This window comes from Pogona vitticeps, chromosome 5 (genome assembly GCF_051106095.1).
Source record: "Pogona vitticeps strain Pit_001003342236 chromosome 5, PviZW2.1, whole genome shotgun sequence".
NCBI lineage: Eukaryota > Metazoa > Chordata > Lepidosauria > Squamata > Agamidae > Pogona > Pogona vitticeps.
In genome coordinates this window covers 15,744,953-15,764,840 of record NC_135787.1, presented here as the reverse complement: position 1 = coordinate 15,764,840, position 19,888 = coordinate 15,744,953, and the positions used below count along the sequence as shown (strand labels likewise).

The 19,888-nt window shown below is 40.9% G+C and overlaps 1 protein-coding gene across 4 annotated transcripts in view; it reads right to left on the bottom strand.

Annotated features, from left to right (window-relative positions):
- The window catches only part of CCSER1 (coiled-coil serine rich protein 1), an 833,168-nt gene that overhangs the window by 627,250 nt on the left and 186,030 nt on the right, over window positions 1–19,888 (bottom strand). For all 4 annotated transcript variants that reach the window (XR_013545785.1, XM_073001955.2, XM_073001958.2 and 1 more), the window contains exon 4: window positions 16,531–16,624. Coding sequence is in view for 3 of the 4 variants with exons in the window: in XM_073001955.2 (XP_072858056.2) it covers window positions 16,531–16,624 (94 nt within the window). In the remaining variant the exon portion in view is untranslated. The remainder of the gene's footprint in view (window positions 1–16,530; window positions 16,625–19,888) is intronic.

Below are 19,888 nucleotides of genomic sequence, written 5' to 3'. Positions count from 1 at the left end.
AACTGATTCTTACAAAACGACAATTTTCCTACAGCTGATCAGCGGTTTCAAAATGGCCGCTGGGTAAAAAAATGGCCGCCTGCTGTTTTCTGGGATGGATTCCTCGCTGCACGGGCAGCGAAAATGGCCGTGCTATGGAGGATCTTCGCTGGATGGTGAATTTTAAGCCCATAGGAACGTATTAATTGGGTTTTAATGCGTTTCTATGAGCTTTTTAATTTCGCTTTACAATGTTTTAGTTCTACAGCGATTTCGCTGGAACGAATTAACATCGTAATGCGAGGCACCACTGTAGTATGATAGACAGTCCCAGCGTAGAATCATATTTTGTTAACACCATCACTTTAAGTTACTTTTAATATGTTGTTCATTTTATTTTAAAGCAACTATTTCTGAATGTTATCTGCTTTGCTTCATTAAATCTACTGAAGTTGAAACTGAAATCAATCTGGCATTCCTGCCTAGCTTCAGGCTGGTATCACCCATGATTCAGACAGCTAACAGAAACCAGAGCTTGAAAGTAAATAGTTATAGCTAATACAAGTGGATGTATATCAGTGACAGAGTTGATTTTTGATAAAAAGCAGTAACACTTCTACTTTTCAAGAATTCAAGTGTTATGTCATTCTGTTAACCATCAAAGCAGCAAGGGAAGTTTTTCTTTTCTTTTTGCATATTTTCTCAAACTGCAACTTCAAAATTGGCCACTAGAGGGAACCCAAAAGTAATTTCCTACATATGTTTGTCATGTTGATAATTATGAGACAAGAGAAATTATTTCTGTGGTGGGAGCTTTTGTTGTTATGTGTGTTATATGCCATCAAGTGATCTTTGACTTATGACAACCCTATGAATAAGAGATCTCCAAAATGCCCTATCCTCAATAGCCCTGCGCAGCTTTTGAAAACTCAAGCCTGTGGCATCCTTTAGGACAGACCTGGGCAAAGTGCGGCTCGAGGGCCACATAGGGCCCACGAGCTGCTCCTGTCCAGCACGCAGACAGTTTTGAACATCAAAACCATTTATAGCTCTTTGTCTAAAGTTGATCAGTTGCTTATCTTTAACATAACGCAAAAAACCTCTTTAGTATTTGTGAAGATTAACAAGTTTAAAATAAAAACAATCATAACATCACTGTTTCATTTTATTTTTAAGTAAAATTGGTTCGGCCCCCGAACACAGTTCATATTTTTCATGTGCCCCCCCCCATAGAAATTAATTGCCCACCCCTGCTGTAGGGAATCAGTCCATCTTCTATGACAGGAGTAATTATAACTATAATGATAATCTCACTCCCTCATAATAATGAGTAACACAAAGGAACAGAAAGATTAGAATACCAGGTTATCAGAAGGCAGAACCTCCAGTCATAATCCATTTCCTGTTAAAAGTTAACAGTGACATCCAGCATTACTGCCAGAATGGCAGCATTCTGGCTAATTCCCAATAGGACAGTATCAGCAGAAAAAAAAATATTGGAATCTTCTGCCATAAATTGAGAATGACTGTACCAAAAAATAAAAAGCAAGCAAATTCCAGCAACTATGAAGTTCATATATTAACTTCTCTAGATATGCATACAACTGAGAATCAATAGAGACTTCTTAGTACCAAATCAGTTCCTGAGGCATTTCCATTTAGATGAAAAAGGCTGTCTTAGCCCTTTGCAAATCCCCAAACTGAGAAAGGCACAAAGAGTATTAGCACCTGGTACACTCTTAAAAATTTATTGTCCAAAAAATTGAAAACATTTGGCAATTGTTTTAAGGGAATGTGGTTGTATCTTAATTTGTTGTAATTAGAGAGAGACAGTTCATTATAACATTTCTCTTCTCTGCCCCAGGGCACCTAATAAAGATTGTATTTTTTCATCTCAATTAGTTTCTGCTTTTGATGCACACTTTTAAAAAAATGCCACAGGAATGTTCGACCTCCAGAAGCAAAGAAAAGTATCGGTTTGACATAATTGCTATATTGTAGATTTTTAAAAAAAGCAATCGACCCCTGATGATGCTGATGTTAATCAAACTCTTGGACTACAATACAAATCTCATATTCAGAAGGAGCCATGAAATTTTGTATTAGAATGCATATTGTAGAGTATTAAATATATATTAAATAGGTGCTCTTTCTATTCTCATGGCGTGCTTGGAGTATTAGTGAACGAAGAGTGGAATTAACACTTCTCAGTCCCCTGCAATTTCAGCAATGACATTAAAAAAATTGTTCACTTAAGAAGAATATCCAGAGGAAATGTTCACGCATTTAGTTCCTTCGTCACCTCTCTAAGATCTTGAATCTGAATGAACATTATTTAAGAAGTGACTGGGACAGCAATGCATATACTGAAGTTCACAACGCTAGTAGATGAATGGACCTAGAATCACCAGCCAAGCAATTGCCTGCCCATAGAAATTAATTGAAAACTAGTAATTTTTAAATATATTTTTATGGAGTGTGGAAAGAAGCAACAATTTCCTCAAAATGTCATTAAACAAATGAGAAAGGATCTTAACAGCAGCAATTAGCTTTTATGGCTAGGAATAGATCTTCTACATTCAGAGGTAGCATAGCCATGGTCACCTGATGTAAAAAGAAACTAAGTGGCTCTAATTAATTTGTCCAATTATAGCTGGGCCACAGAAAAGACAAGGAGCAGATGCTGGGCTAGTTAGCACTGAGACCAGCATGACAAATTTAACAATATAGTTAAATATAGTCAAATTAGAACTAGCTTTTAGTGAGCCTAACAGGGTTTTCACAGTAAGTGAGATACGAGTATTTAAGGAGTGATATTTTTTTACCAATTCCACATCTACATGAGCTTCCATGGCTGAGTGGAGACTTGAACACAAGTCTCCTGAGTCCCAGTCCATCACTCTACCCATGACACCACACCGGGTATCCAACTATATAAATATTTAATATTTATTTAAAACAGTGGTTCCTAACCTTGGGTAACCCAAATGTTCTTGAACTACAACACCCAGGAACCTAGAACAGCATTTGCTGTTTAGTTCTTAAGTCATGTCCGACTTTTTGTGACCCCATGGACCAGAGCATGCCAAGCTCTCCTGTCTTCCACTGTCTCCCGCAGGTTGGTCAAATTCATGTTGGTACAGTGGACCCTCAACTTATGGAATTAATCCGTACTGGAACGGTGGCCGCAGGTAGAAAAGTCCGTAGGTCGAGGGTCCATTTCCCATAGGAATGCATTGAAAACCCATTAATCCGTAACCAGCCTAAGGAAGAGAATCCCAGGATTCCAAAGCTGCACCCGCTGCCCTCTGCCTTCTGTCCCCGCTGCCCTCTGCTTCCATCCACATGGGGACAGGAGACAGAGGACACCCGGGACAGGAGACAAAAGGGCAGCAGGTGCAGCTTTGGAAGCCCGGCAAGCCGAAAGCCGGCAGCGGGTGCGGAGGTCGGGGCGGCTTTAGCGCTTGCCAGGCTTCCAAAGCCGCCCCCGCTGCCCTCTGCCTCCCGTCCCCGCTGCCCTCTGCCTCCCGTCCCCGCAGACACAGGAGGCAGAGGGTAGCAGGGGCGCCTTTGAATTTCCTGCCCTTTCCCCCTGCCTTTTGTAGGTTGACGCTCCGGCCGCAAATCAAACCAAAATTTTGTGGCCAGAGCTTTTCGTACCTCGAAATTTTCATAAGTAGGGACCTTCATAAGTTGAGGTTCCACTGCAGCTTTGATGACACTATCCAAGCATCTTGTCTTCTGTCGTCCCCTTCTCCTCTTGCCCTCACACTTTCCTAATATCAGCATCTTTTCCAGGAAGTCTTCTCTTCTCATGAGATGGCCAAAGTATTGGAGCCTCAGTTTCAGGATCAGTCCTTCCAGTGAGCACTCAGGGTTGATTTCCTTCAAAACAGATAGGTTTGAACTAATTGCAGACCAGGGGACTCTCAAGAGCCTCCTCCAGCACCACAATTCAAAAGCATCAATTCTTCGGCGGTCAGCCTTCTTTATGGTCCAGCTCTCACTTCCAAACATCGCTACTGGAAAAACCATAGCCTTGACTATGAGGTTTGTCATCAAGGTGATGTCTCTGCTTTTTATGATGCTGTCTAGGTTTGTCATCACTTTCCTCCCAAGGAGCGGACATCTTTTAATTTCATGGGTGCTGTAACCATCTGCAGTGATCAGGGAGCCCAAAAAAGTAAAAACTATCACTGCCTCCATATCTTCCCCTTATAGTTGATGGGACCAGTGGCCATGATCTTAGATTTTTTTATGTTGAGCTTCAGTCCATTTTTGGCGCTCTCCTCTTTCACCCTCATTAAGACGTTTTTTAATTCCTCCTCACTTTCTGCCATCAGAGTGGTATCATCTGCATATCAGAGGTTGTTGATATTTCTTCCGGCAATCTTAATTCCGGTTTGAGATTCCTCTAGTCCTGCCTTTTGCATGATGTATTCTGCATATAAGTTAAATAAGCAGGGAGACAATATACAGCCTTGTCATACACCTTTCCCAATTTTGAACCAATCAGTTGTTCCATATCCAGTTCTGACTGTTGTTTGCTGTCCCACATATAGATTTCTCATGAGATAGATGAGGTCGACAGGCAATCTAGTTTCTTTAAGAACTTGCCATAGTTTGTTGTGGTCCACACAGTCAAAGGCGTTTGTGTAGAGCTTCTCCATCTTTGGCTGCAGAGAACGTAATCAATCTTATTTTGGTATTAGCCATCTGGTAATGTCCATTTGTAGAGTCGCCTCATGTGTTGTTGGAAAAAAGTGTTTGTGATGACTAGCTTATTCTCTCGACAAAACTCTATTGGCTTTTGCCCTGCTTTGTTTTGAACTCCAAGGCCAAACTTCCCTGTTGTTCCTTTTATCTCTTGACTCCCTACTTTAGCATTCCAGTCCCCTATAATGACAAGAATATCTTTCTTTGGTGTCATAGAATTGGTTAATTTCAGCCTCTTCAGCATCAGTGGTTGGTGCATAAATGTGGATTACTGTGATGTTGAAAGGTCTGCCTTGGATTCGTATTGAAATCACGCTATCATTTTTGAGATTGTATCCCAGTACAGCTTTTCCCACTCTTTTCTTGACTATGAAGGCTACTCCATTTCTTGGCCACAATAGCAGATACGATAATTGTCTGAATTGAATTTGCCCATCCGTCCATTTTTGTTCACTGATGCCCAGGATGTCAATGTTTATTTATGCCATCTCCTGTTTGACCACCTCCAGCTTCCCAAGGTTCAGAGATCTTACATTCCAGGTTCTTATGCAGTATTTTTCTTTGCAGCATCGGACTTTCCTTCAACTTCCAGGTGCATCTGCAGCTGAACATCCTTTTGGCTTTGGACGAACCACTTCATTAGCTCTGGAGCTACTTGTACTTGTCCTCCGCTCTTCCTCAGTAGTATGTTGGACGCCTTCCGACTTGAGGGGCTCATCTTCCAGCATCATATCTTTTAGCCTTTTGTTTCTGTCCATGGAGTTTTCTTGGTAAAGATACTGAAGTGGCTTGCCAGTTTCTGCTCCACGTGGATCGCATTTAGCCAGAACTCTCCACTGTGACCTGTCCGTCTTGGGTGTCCCTGCACGGCATAGCCCATAGCTTGGCTGCATCTCCCAACATTCTTCACCACTGGTTATGTTACCTAAGGCTAGTGGAAGATGCAAGTCAACATCATCTAGAGTGTGAAGCTTGATATGCTATGGCTTTTTATATCCACAATTATGGTTACTCTTTTCATTTTTCATTTCCCCATCTATTCAGTGATAGGCCTTAGTTGTCTTTTCCAGAAATCTATTCCATTTTGTCATTTTTTTCTTCTTCTACAGGCACAATCCATATTGCAGTTCAGTTGTGCTTCTCCCCACTGGAAACATTAACAAATATTCCCAGGTTTAGTTTATCGATGCGGTTGAAACGCCTAAATCACTGCTGTGTTTTCCACCCAGCCTTGTTCATCAAACTCCAAAATAATTTAGCAACTCCTTAATTAATTCCTAATTGACATCCTTGGGTCATTACACCAACACTTTCATTTGGCCACATGCCAACAAACAGCGGCCTAGAGGATATTTGGCTTATGAGAATTCTCCCAGGAAGTCCAATGAAACTTTGACTTTGAAAAGTAAATTCTGTTAACTGTTGCTACTACCAGTTATTAAACTGATTAACACCATGGTCCTCAGCAAATTTACTTTAAAGGTCTCACCAGTCTCAAAAGGAATTTATTTTAAATAAGGATGTAATTAGTTCTGCTTTATAGAAGCAATTTTTCAAACAGTTTAGAAGTAGCCACCAGAGGAGGAATTCCAAATGAGAAAGGGGAAAGGGGCTTTTACCTTTTTTCCCCATGGAAAAAACAAACTCTACAAAGCTGCTTTTTGAAACATATAGTTAATTGCATGTTCAAACATGTTCATCTGGAAATACCCAACTCCAAAAGTTCATTTTTCATCAAGTAAATGATGCTGGAAGAAAAGGTCCTGTAGCACAATCCCAGATTAAAATACCCCCTCTCTTTTTCTCTTTCATAAACACACACACACACACACACACACACACACACACACACACACACACACAGAGAGAGAGAGAGAGAGAGAGAGAGAGAGAGAGAGAGAGAGAGAGAGAGAGAAACACTGCTAATATAATTTTTTTTTTAAAAGAATATGTTCTTAGCACTGTGCTGGAAGTGCTGAAGGGCCCAGGAACTTACCCTCATCGACATGACCCTGCTGCGTGCACACACAATGGGGCTGCCCCATAGATTAGTAACTTCCATTCTGTTTGTAGCATGCACAGGGAGAGTTTCATTTTAAAGTTAAATATGTGTCTAACTTTTATTTTGTTAGGACTCAGATTGCTCAATGTTGGCTGAACTATCAGAGAATGACAACCTTCTCCTAGAAATATTTAGAAGACGGCTTCTCCATTTCTGCCGCCTAGAAACAGGGTGCAGAATGCTGCATGCAGTTTTATTAATGTTTACTATTATTTTAATCTAGCAATGAACTTGGCTCCTATTCATTCCACCCCTAATTTTACTTTAACGCTTCCCTTTGTCTATGGCCCTCAGTGTACTACAAGACAATTTCATTCAGCTGACGTTCTGTAGATCACTTCCTATGCCTACCTTCCAAACCATTGGAGAATTCTGTCTCACCCCACAGAACTTTCCCTGAAATCACTTCCCTGATCTTGTTGCCAACAAACAGCAGAGAGAATTTTAGGAGGCCATTTTGCTCGTCTGTATTATAAACCTCATATGTATGGATCACTTTTATTTTCTGTAGCAACGAGTAAATCCAGAATCATGGATCTGCAAAGTCAAGCATTTGCTAAGACCCATCTTCTGACAAAGGACCCACCCGTATCTAGAGCCCGTTGGCCAGAAATGCTGCATCCTGCCCTTGTGGTTGCATCTCACTCAACATTTGCCTTTGACTCAGGGCCAGAACAAGTAGCAATATTGAAAAAGCAATAAAGAAAGGCCAGGGAGCAGGGTCAGTGAAGGGAAAAACATAAACTATCAAGGACCTGATCATGGATAATCATTCAGATGTGGCCTGTACTGCAGAGAGCCAGTTGGATGAAACTGGGGGAGTCAGTTTCTCCCAGTTTTGCCTCCCTTGGTTCTCTGTGCTGTAACACAGTGGTCCCCAACCGTGGGCCCCCAGATGTTCCTGGACTTCAACTCCCAGAAATCCTGGCCAGCAGAGGTGGTGGTGAAGGCTTCTGGGAGTTGTAGTCCAAGAACATCTGGAGGCCCAAGGTTGGGGACCACTGCTGTAACAGACCATTCATCCCCCTCAGCAGGTGCCCTGTTACACAATTTGCTGGATTTGGGTATGGAAATCTTTAGTAAAAGGCGAAAGATTTATACGATCTGAAGAGAAACCAGAGTAAAAATAAAATGTCTAGAAGGGAGGGATATAAATCTAATAATAAATAAAATAAAATAAATAAAAACTAATAATAATACCCAAAATGAGTGCCAAAGACAGAACATGAATTCTGTTATACTGTTCTATTACCCAACCCAATACTCAAAGTCTTTTTCCCTGAGGTAGCTGAGTTGATCTCAGAGGTGAAGCTGGAACCCCCCCCTCCAAAAAAAAGCTTGTGGTGCTGGAGGACTTCAACAGTCGGGCTGAGGATACCTTATCAAGAACCGGTTAGAACTTCATGTACTGCATGACAAACACAGGTCTGTCCCCAGTGTTATCTGACTTCACGAATCTTGCACAGCACCCCTGTGATTTGGACTTCTGCGCTGGATGGAATGGCAGCAAACTGGCTATGGAAGAAGAACTCTCTGCAGTTATGTTTTCATGAAATCCACCCCAGGAGACTGATGGATATGGTTTCCTAACAGCTTTTGAGGATTTTTCTGTCATCTTGACAGATGGTCCTGTCAAAGCCATGGCTGGAATGGAGAAATGCCTAGGGCTGTGGCCATGATCTACAGCCCTTTGACCGGAGTGTCCCCTCCCATGGAGCAGGGCCAAACGAACCCCCAGTTTACCAGGCAGCTGGCAGTGATGAAACGGGTGGAACTGGGACTACAGAAACAATGGCAGAAAAACACAGAGTGAATCCAAACAAGCCTGGTTAGAATTCCTCTGAAATTGCAGGCAGTGGATTTGTGGGTATTTGATCAGCGGCTCTGGAGTGCTGCAATCCTAATGTAGCTTGCACCTCAGATAACAATGGAAGAAAATAATCAGAGCTGAAGAACATACTTGAGCAGAGTTAGCCAGGGAACCTCCTTTTTTGAGATTTAGGTGCTGGAACCGTAACCAAACAGAAGGCATGTATGAGTTCAAGCTTTCTTTGGAGGAAGTTGACAGGGTTGCAGTCTTCCCTGAGTTGCCTCAGGAACTGCAGATTTTAACTTGTTAACTGAAGTGCCCTCATTAAAAAGGAGTATCTGAAACGTTGCTTATAATGCTACCTATCCATTACTTGGAAAAGTTACCTTTGAGGTTACACTTCCAAGACTTAGGATTCTCAGAACTATATTCTAAAATAGCACATTTCCAAGTTCCATTCTTACTGTTCAAAACACACACAAAAGGACTAATTAATAGGGTATGCTTTAAATGTAACAATTATTTTGTAAATTTCTCAGCAATCTTTTAACAAAGAATCAATGGTTTGCTGTGCAGGAGTACAAAAGACTTAAAATGGAGAATTTCGTAACCTTCTAATGTGCACAAAAAGAGAGGGAGAAACCTGTTATATGAACACATGGCAGAAGAATAACCCAGAGACCTCAATTATTTCACTGGCATTTTACAGTGCCAGCTCATTATACTGTGTTATTAAATAGCCAGAGTGCCTCAGCATTAAACTTTAAACCAAGGAAACCCCCAGATCTATTTAATATTTTTTTAAATGGCAGACTGAGCAATAAAAAGTTGGTAAAAGTTATACAGGCAAAGAGAATCTGCTGCTATGAATCCAGTGTATAGACATATATAATATATTAAATTGCCCATAGTCCTGGAAGGTAGTTGCACTGGGTTCAAGTTATGATTCTCCAAAATAAGCAAGCATGCATTCAATTGGATTAGATGAACTGGTTTCTATTAACAGGGCTTTCCTCCCTATTATACGACAGGAGCTAGGTAGAAATTGATCATTAGATGGTGGTGTACTCACTATATAAAGCTGAGCTCTGCTTTGAAGACCGGAAAGCTGTTGGTTGGAATTCATCTCTGCTTTGCAGCCTGAACAACTTTGATTTATTTAGTTAGTGAGACTGGCAAAAGTTGTATCTGTTCATATCCTAAGCCCACAGCTGCTTCCACTGTTGCTAGACAGTGCCACACACACACACCCATTTTTCTCTGACTGGAATTAAGTGTCTATTGTGGCCAAGGCTCCCAATCACTGGCACGGAAATCAAAGACAATAAGTGGAGCTGAACATATTGAGATTTACTTCTGAATAGATAGGAGTGCACTGTAAAGCTTCATTTAATCCCTGGGCAGTCTAGAAGAGACTAGAGATGGGGATATTCATATACGAATATCCCCGTACAGGTGGTGTTAACTTGGGTCCAGCCCCATGGGACCGGATGGTCCACTCACCGATCCAATGCAGGCGCGGATGGCATGATTCTACAAATGGCTCCACAGCGCACAATCCACTCACTACTCTTCAACCTTGCAGCAAAACTTGTCCTCCCGCCTCTGCCAGGAGCAGCAAGCAGATCGCGAACTGTGGAGCCATTCGTACAATCGTGCCATCCGCGTCCGCATGAGCCTGGACCCTCATTTATGAATATCCCCTGTGTGGGGATATTCGTATACGAATACGAATACTCCCATCTCTAGAAGAGAGATTTTTAGAACAGAAAATTTATACTTTGGATATACACCTTTCATCATTCCTTTTATCAGCAACCAGGTTCAGCTATAGTGGAGACCCATGTACTTCAATCTGGAGAATAAGCTGCAGTATTATAAGCTCCCCTCCTTTTCCATGCCTAACAATAAAGTTAAAGAAATAAAATTTTCCTATTTTAAAATAAGTACAATTCCCATAGTCCCTATGAAGCCGGTGTCAAATCTACAGTACATTGCAGGTCAGCGGTGTGCAGGATATATGTGCTCAACATTTCATGTGGAAAACTTGCCAGGTAGTTTTAATGATAATGCTGATGAGCCATCAAATAAAACCACTTTTCAAAGTTTTCTACATAGAGACTTCTCATTAAAGCCTAAGAGAGAAACCTTATATCCATCATGTCCCATTTGGGATGTCTCTGGGTCTCTTAGCTGTTCTGCAAAATATGGACCGATAACGTCAGCATAAGTCAGAATATTGGAGAAGGAGCACAGAACAGTTCTGCAACATGTGTTGTCATGGATAAGGACTGCTGAATAGCTGAGTGTCTTAGGTCTCTGCCTGCAGACAGAGGTTGGAAATTCAATTCCCCACTGTACTTCTTTGAGAGGGCCTAGACCCAATGATGCATAGGGTCTCTTCCAGTTCTGCAGTTTAAAGATGATGATTAGTTCTAGTAGTAGTAGTAGTAGTAGTAGTAGTAGTAGTAGTAGTAGTAGTAGCAGCAGCAGCAGCAGCAGCAGCAGCAGCAGCAGCAGCAGTAGTTAGTAAGTATATGTATTTTGGAGAATAAAAATAAGTGCAAATACATTTTGATATCCCCTCATATTTTCCTTGTATTCCTACATGTCCTAGTCCCTAGAGCAAGGGATTTTTTTAATCCAAAGTGAAGCTCACTTTATTTCATTTTAGTCCATCTTGAGAGAGTCCAAAGCAATTTGATTGGAATCATGATGCTATGGTTCTTGCTGAGGGTAACTGATGTCCATCCTCACGCATGCCAATTGTTCCAATTATCCTTTCCTTTCACCACTGAAGATTAAGCCCTCCATTTATACATGAAGAGTTCAGAAAGCAATGTTTTGCATTAAACAAGACATATTTAAATAGGAAGAAGGGAGGGAACCCATAGAACAAACAAGGTTAAATTAATGCTGTTTTTTTGCACAAGGACTTGATGAGTTTCAGCCATATAAAAACAGTAACCTGTCTTACAAAACTGCCACAGTTATTACTTTCAAGCATTCAAACATTTAAACATCTAATTTATGTAGTGTAATAAACAGCCACCCCCTAAAGCTGATCATGTCTGTTACACCAGGCTCAGTTTTAAGCATCTACGTATTGACAGACTGTGGGAAGCACTAAATGGCTCCAAGTAAATATTTAGTGCTTCTAGACAAGATCCTTAAAAAATAAACTCAACTGTACTTTATAAACATTTAACGTATCAATTCCCCAGAGCAGTCTTGCAAGGCAGGTAAACAATGAAAAGAAGAAGAACATAAAGTACCGGCTATGCGTTTGAATGTCACCAGGAGGGTAAGGAGTTTTAAAGGCCCTGTGACTGTAACTGAGTTTCTGTTTAGAACAAACCAAGTCCAGCACTGATAAAGAGACTCCGCTGCCCATTCATTAACTTGTCTACAGAAAGCCCCAAGATTACATTGGCTGAAATCCAATAGTAAGTCACAACTAGAGTAAGTCCTCTGAATCAGTGGGAATCTGATGAGTTATCTCCTCCGTAAATTCCCTGTATCCATGAGCCTGCTCTACTTGCAACTTAGAGCTGTTTAGGAAGAGAGAGAGATCTTCTTTTCCGCCCCCATTTTGTTGAAAGATCATGTGACTTTTGAGTTGATGTGTGTAATCGCCACTGCTGCTGAAGGGAAAAGGGGTGGAAATGGAAAGAGGTGGAAAGGACTAGAAAGGGAAAGGGGGGGCAAGGAGTCAGGGTGGGAGTAGCAGTGGCATGGGGGCAGGTAACTGAGGGGAATAGAAGATGGGAATGATCTGGAAGAGGTGAGGAGAAGTTAGTTGAGGGAGGGGAGGAAGATGGTGGGCTGAAAGAAGAGGGAAAGAAGGCTAGGCTTGGCTGGCTGGCGGCTGGAAATCAGCTTCATTTCGCATGGCTCTGGCTTTTTCAGCAAGTGACCACAATGCTTTAAAAAACAAAAATCCTGTTATTTGGTATAGTGCTGTATCTGACAGCAGGAGTTTTTTTTTAATTGCATGGATAGGGATTCCACTTTTTCCAGTAAATGGATTCCATGTCTGCCTCAAAATAAGTAAACCTCTGGCAGAGGAGTAGAAAAACTTACTCCTCTGTCACATTGCTTTGCACATGCACCTAGCTCATGTAAACATCCAGATTTAAGTCGATGTAAAAAATGTTGATGTGTTTTTATGTGATGTGGTGGCGCTGCAGGTTAAACTGCAGAAGCCTCTGTGCTGCAAGGTCAGAAGCCCTGCAATCGTAAGATCGAATCCATGTGACGGAGTGAGCCCCTGTCGCTTGTCCCAGCTCCCGCCAAACCTAGCAGTTCGAAAGCATGCAAAATGCAATAGATAAATAGGTACCACCACGGTGGGAAGGTAATGGCATTCCGTGTCTAGTTGCACTGGCCACGTGACCACGGAAGATTGTCTTCGGACAAATACTAGCTCTATGGGTTGGAAACGGAGATGAGCCCCCTAGAGTCTGACACAACTGGACAAATTGTCAAAGGGAACCTTTACCTTTACCTGAAACATAATGAACTCAATTTAAATAGTGGTGGGTTCTTTTGTTTGTTTGCTTTTTACTCATGGAGCAGACTCTTAATAGTAGATTTCAGTCACTATATCAAAAGGAGGAATGGGGGGAAAAATCAGATTTTAGTCAAGAGAGATGCAACATGATGAAACAGCCTGTCCAATTGTAAGTCAGAAGTAGAGTGGGACCATTTGAATCAATGGAATTTATGGAGCAAAGAATTTCAGCCTTTATGTTTAACCACTTCACAGCTCAATGATCTTGACTTTGATCCTTCCAAACTGGAATGAGACAAGGAACAGAGACTGGCAACTGAAATAGTAAGGGATGTATTTGTGGTTCTTATTGTCACAGACAGTCACTGTAAAGTAGCAGTACCTTTTCACAGAACAGTTTGAGATCTATGTTCCAATACATCAAGAAACAGAAACAGAGAAGGCATACTGTGTGACATAAGAAATGCCACCCTCAAAAACTTGCAAAGCAGCGGACAGCAGGCCTGTCAGTGTTCCCGAGACACTGACAGAGGTAGCTAGTGGCGGTCCATTAACAGGTCCACTGGGAAGGGGTTATCCACAAATGGCAGTCCTATGAGATGGCTCGATTAAGGCCAAATAAGATGAGATCATTACCAGCACGTATTTCTGTTAATGTTATTTCAGAAGCATGTGTTCCGTTTCGTTTTTACGGCAGTGTTTAACCAGACAGACGTATGGCCTAAGCCACAGCAAGCTGGTTGCTTGACATCCATTTCTGAGCACTATCTCAGTATGTTAGTCTATCAACTTGATTATGCCATCACAAATCTCTTTTCTCCTCTTTTAAGCAGCTTCCCAGATACAGGATTTTCCACTGAAGAGGTTCCTATATAGAGCAAGCTTCTTATGTGCATCAGTTTGTTGTGAGGAAGCTTGATAGCTTTTGCTGAAGTGCTAAAATGTGCCACATTAAATTCACTAAAGAGATTTTCGTCAGAACACATTTTTTCAAACATATTCTTCCTTTTAACAAATTTGAAAGTATATTATTTATTCATCACAACAATGGCATCCTAGGGGACATATCCCTTCTCACTATTCTCTCTTTCTAGTGAGTTACACACTCCCCAGGTTTTGACACTCACATATAAAGTCCTTCACCATTTGGGACCACATTACCTGATGGAGGATCTTTACCCAATATCATCTCCCTAACCCACCAAGTCTCCTCAGGCCAGGCCCCACTAGGAAGCCACCCCGAGAGAGGTCCAAAGGTTATCTACTAGAGTTAAGGCCTTCTCTGTGGTGGCACCGAGGCTATAGAATCAAGTTCCAGAGGAGTTATGCCTGGCCCCCTCCCTGTATTCTTCAAGGAGACAGCTGAAAACACTACTTTTCAGGGAGGCTTTTCAACATGACCCCAGTTGAGTATTTTCCTCCGGTTCCACTGTTCTGTGATAATTTATTGGTGCCACTGTTTTTTGAAAGCATATAAAAAAAGTGGCACCAATAAATTATCACAGAACAGTGGAACCGGAGGAAAACACTCAACTTTTTATGCTTTCTTACATTATTGCTATGGATGTGGTGGCGCTGCGGGCTAAACCGCAGAAGCCTGTGCTGCAGGGTCAGAAGACCAGCAGTCGTAAGATTGAATCCACACGATGGAGTGAGCTCCCGTCACTTGTCCCAGCACTCGCCAACCTAGCGGTTAGAAAGCATGCAAATGCAAGTAGATAAATAGGGGCCACTTCGGTGGGAAGGTAACAGCATTCGGTGTCTAAGTCGCACTGGCCATGTGACCACAGAAGATTGTCTTCTTGCCCTCCCGACTGAGATTCGTCTGGCACCGACACTGATGACATTTCGGCGCCAGGTCAAAACCTTCCTGTTCCAGAAGGCTTTTAACTGAAATAATATTAACTGTGGGTCTGATGGCAATTTTATATATATTTTAATTGTATTTTAATTGTACATATCTTTATTGTATTTTAAATGCTGTAAGCCGCCCAGAGACCTTTAGGTAGTGTGGGCGGCATATAAAATAAATAAATAAAATAAATAAATAAAACGCTGGCTCTATGGCTTGGAAACGGGGATGAGCACCGCCCCCTAGAGTCGAACACGACTGGACAAAAATTGTCAAGGGGAACCTTTACCTTTACATTATTCCTATTTGTGTTATATTTTAGTGCTTACTGTGGAATTCTGGTTTAATCTTTTGTATACCACCAAGAAAAGTGCTTTAGGATCATTATAGGTAACAAACAAACAAATGCAAGACATCACTCTGGAACCTTTACTTTAAAACCTAACCACCTCTTCTTTGTGCAACTAAATTAGGCTTTGGCTCAAAAGACAACCATGTCCAAACCTGTCCAGAGTGTCTGGGGTTGCCCCTTTACTGTCCCAACAAGCCTAAGCCTTCAAGTACCAAGTAGGATTAGTACTATTTAGCTCTTAAGAGAAAAGGTGTTATTGCAAGCTTTGTTTTATTATTCAAGTCTTGGTTTTATGTTGCCTGAGCTGCCCGTTACACTCTCTGGTTTCCTCGGACTTTACACACTATTTGTTTAGTTCCTTTCTCCTCAGTAACTCATATCAGCACTCAGTCTATGCATATATAAATCATCCTCATGTCCACAGCTATCACTATACTTATGAGCACATATATGCAAGTGTGCAAGTGTCCAGAATGGCAGAATCGCCAGAACATCTGAAATATTTAAGGGCAAAATCTGATATGGTAGCTTGCACAGAAGTGGAAACCACTATAAGTTAGATCCACTTTGGCATAAGAAAAACAAAAAACAAAAACGATCACAGTTCATTATTTACTAATAACTTGTAAATCATTAATTTGGAAGGTATACAAATTATATAGACCTTTAAACTCAAGGTGAAATATAAACAATGGTGTAAGCAACAACATAAAGGGAGAGAAAAATGCCTATTGTACTGAATCTCTCACCACCTAACCATGCATTAAAACCTTGACTAGGGAAAATGGGAGGAAAGGGTTAAGTACTGTGGCAACATTTACAAAGAGGAAGAAAAGAAGAAAGGCAACAACAGTTATCACTTGTTGACATTAAAATCCTTTCAAAAACCACTGAGTCACCACCTTCTGGACCAGAAGGATTCTCTCATATTCGTAAAAATAATAAAATAAAATGCCTACATTTGACGATTTGTCCTATTAAGTGTTTTGGAGAAAAATGGTTTGATTACCAGTAATAGCAGCATTACGAACAATGCTACGCAAGACACTAGAATCTGGAGAAAATTATCTCATGCAGGACAATTGCTGGAGAAAATCTGAACCATTAAGCTGCTAAATATATTATCCACTCTTCATTTTCTTTTCTTGAAAAGTAACTTTACCACTCACTTCTAGTGTACTTGGCAAATTTCCTCCTTTAAAAAAAAAACCCATATTAGAAAAAAGAGTGTTTTTGCTTCCCTTACCAGAACGGCAATGATGTTGTTCTTCCAGGAACTCCAAGTCAAGCATGAGGTCATCTTCATCCAGGTCACAGGAGCCCAGGTTATTCAAAACATCCTGCAGTACAGCAAAAAAACAACATATTTGTGTTGGAATAAATGTGAGTTGGGAGTGGAGAATGTGCTTAAACACCATTCAGTGTGCAGAGATGTTCCAAGCCACAGAAAATGAACAAGACAACATAAATAGATTACAACATTGACCGCTGCTAAATGGTAGCTGCAATTATCCTGCATCTTGACCAAACAATATGCAAAATTCTTGAATTGACAGATTATTAAAATGCAGAAAGAGCCATCATAGATCAGAAATGAAGACCATCTTCTGTTCCTCCTCGTTTCTATAGTAGCCCCACTATACCTATTACCTAGTTCACATTCCATACCTTTGATGGATTCATATCTAGATCCTGAACAACACACAAGGCTTGTGTCTGGGTAGGGTCTTGTGGTTTAAGGGTTCCATCTGTGCATTCTGCCATACCTAGTGAGGGATAGGACACAATACCTCCACAGCAGCAGTGGCAGCAACTGGGAATGATTTGGCTGGTGCCAATTAAGACAGACTAATTGGTGAAAAGTGCCAATCATGAAAAATAAAGTTGGTTTTCGGGATGTGCCCATAATTTGAAACATTACATCCCTGCACCCATATTGTAGCTTTTTGCCTACAAGAAGTAAAAGAGGAAGAGCCATTCGGGGGGATGGGGATGAGACACACTATTGGCAACCCTAACGGAGCAATACAAACCACAAGGATTCAAAATATGAGACTGGAAAGTTTTCAAAAATAATTGGTTATAGTTCTAAGTCCTCTGTTTTAATCAGTTACTGTCAACGTTCCCTTTATGCTGCACGGGTCTACAGCCACACAGAGCTGCATTGGGGAGGGGTTTGCATAGCCAAGCCAGTGTTGCTGTCCATTTGCTTCCAATTTCATCCAGAACCCTATGCTGATGAGGTGGGGGGGGGTGCCCAATGCTCTGAAGTATCAGAGGGAACATTGGTCACTGTTAAGAGCTGCATTTTTAATAATTATTTTCCTCATTCCCAAAACTAATTAAACATTACGTTTGTTTTGTTTCATTTCTATGCTGCCTTTCCCCCAGCAAGGATGCCCAAGGCAGCTCACAATGATTAAGATGTCAGGCTAAAGCCACCATAAATAACAGAATTTTAAAAAAATTGAGCATATCATAATAATTTAAAAGATGATTGAAATATTTGAAAACTTTAAAAATACATTTCAAAAGATTTATAAAGATTATAAAAGATGATTTGGAGAATCGTGGGGAATAGCTTTGTATTTACTATTTGTAATATGGTCGATTGTCTTTTCATTCTTTAGAAATCAATTTTTTTTAAAAAAAGGAATACCTGCATAATAAATTCTATGCCTGAATCTACTTGCCAAAAAAAGAGAGAAATTATAAACCCAGAATCCAAGAGGGCCATGTGGCACAGTGGTTAAATTGCAGTACTGCAGCCAAGAATCTGCTCCCAATCTGAGTTCCATCCCAACAGGTTCAGTTGAAGGCTCAGCCTCCCGTCCTTCTGTGGTTAGTAAACTGAGTACTCAGGTCGCTGCTGGGACAATTGTAGCCTGCATAATTAAAAACGATAAACTACCCAGAGTTTTCTTTTAAGTATTATGGGGCTGTATATAACCAATACAATTTACTGTATTAAAAGCTTGCCTCAAAAGGCAGACCTTTAAGTTTCACCAAAGTACAGTTTCAAAGGATAAAATGGGAGGGGGGGGTAAATCTAACTTCCCAAAGGAGGGTATTCTGTAATGTGGGAGAAGGTCCTCTCTCATGTCCCTGTCAAACGTACCTGTAATGACAATGGGACTGAAGGGTCTCTCCTGAAGCTTTCAGGGGCCAATAAGGCTCATATGTGTATCCGTTTTATAAGTCATAAGCAGCACTATGAACTGGGCCTAGAAATGGACTAGTAGCCAGTACACCTATTGTAGCAGGGAAGTTGTATGCTTCCTGTAACTGATCCGATCTGGGTTGCTGCATTTTGAATCAGCTGAAGTCATTCAGCGAGCACATTACAGTAATCCAAGCAGGGTGGAACCAAAGCAGGGGGCACTGTACCCAAATCAGATGATCATTCTCAGATTGCCATTTCAAAAATGTATTTTTTTTGCAAAATTTAGAAAGTTATGTATAAATCTTGAGATAATTCTTATCAAAACGCAAACTGATCCAAATTATTCCTGACACTCAGAAATTAACTTTGACTTGGGTTAACCTCCCAAAATATATAATCTGGAAAACATAAGAGGTCATATCTGATTCATGTTTGGCATGGTTACATGTGTCTCCATCGATCAGTTATTATGAGCCATGAAACTACTTAGAAACCAGATGTATCCTCATTCACCACAGTTAACCAAGCAAACTCTCCTTTCTTCCAAAATCTTTGTAACTCCTTTTTCTTTTCTTTAAATTTGCTGCTGTCAAGCAAATCTACAGAGGGTTACAACATGATTTCTATTTTCCTCTGCTTTAAAAAAATGCATACATGAGACTGCTTACAATGCTTTAATTCAAAGTTTTCTCATTAAACACTTAGAAGAAAAAGGGTGTTAAGTTAGGAGGAAAGGAAAGGAAAAGAAATTTCTCATCAGTGTTTCCAAGAACTGCTAACAGCTGAATGCTGACTTGCCTTTTCTCTTTCTTTTTTGCCCCCTGAAAGGCTTAATCACTGCTTGCAGAGAAATGCTTTACCAAAATGTTTAATAAAACTCTCCATTGACTTTACAATAGTCCCTTAGAAACTTTCAAACACAGCTTTTCTCTTCCCAGTGTATTCTCTGGCTGTACACCCACTGAATTTAACCTCTCCCGTGCATGCAAAACAAAACTTTGCCCTCTCTGCTCAAATTGGGATGCTCTCTGAACATCACAGTGTAGGTCACCTTTTCACATACCAATAATGGTCAAATGAAGACACACTATATTTACTGCAGCCATTCTTAGGGTAGCCAGGTCTCAGCACTCCAGCTACCATTAGAATTGCTATGCATCTCCAAGCAAGCAAAGGCTCTGTCGTTGTCTCTGTGTAAGGGAGATTTAAAATTCAGTTACCTGAGAGATGTACAGTATTTACATCCTGGATGCCCATTTCCACACATTCCCAGCAAGATCAGCACAAATGTATTTGTATCGGTGCTGTGTTTTTGCAACATGGATGTATTAAAGAGCCTGAGGTGAGGAGACTGGACTGGTGAGGGAGATGGTGGGTGCATGTAGGAGATGATGGGTGCATGTACCTGGACCCATGCCGTCATTTGGAAAGGGAGTTACAG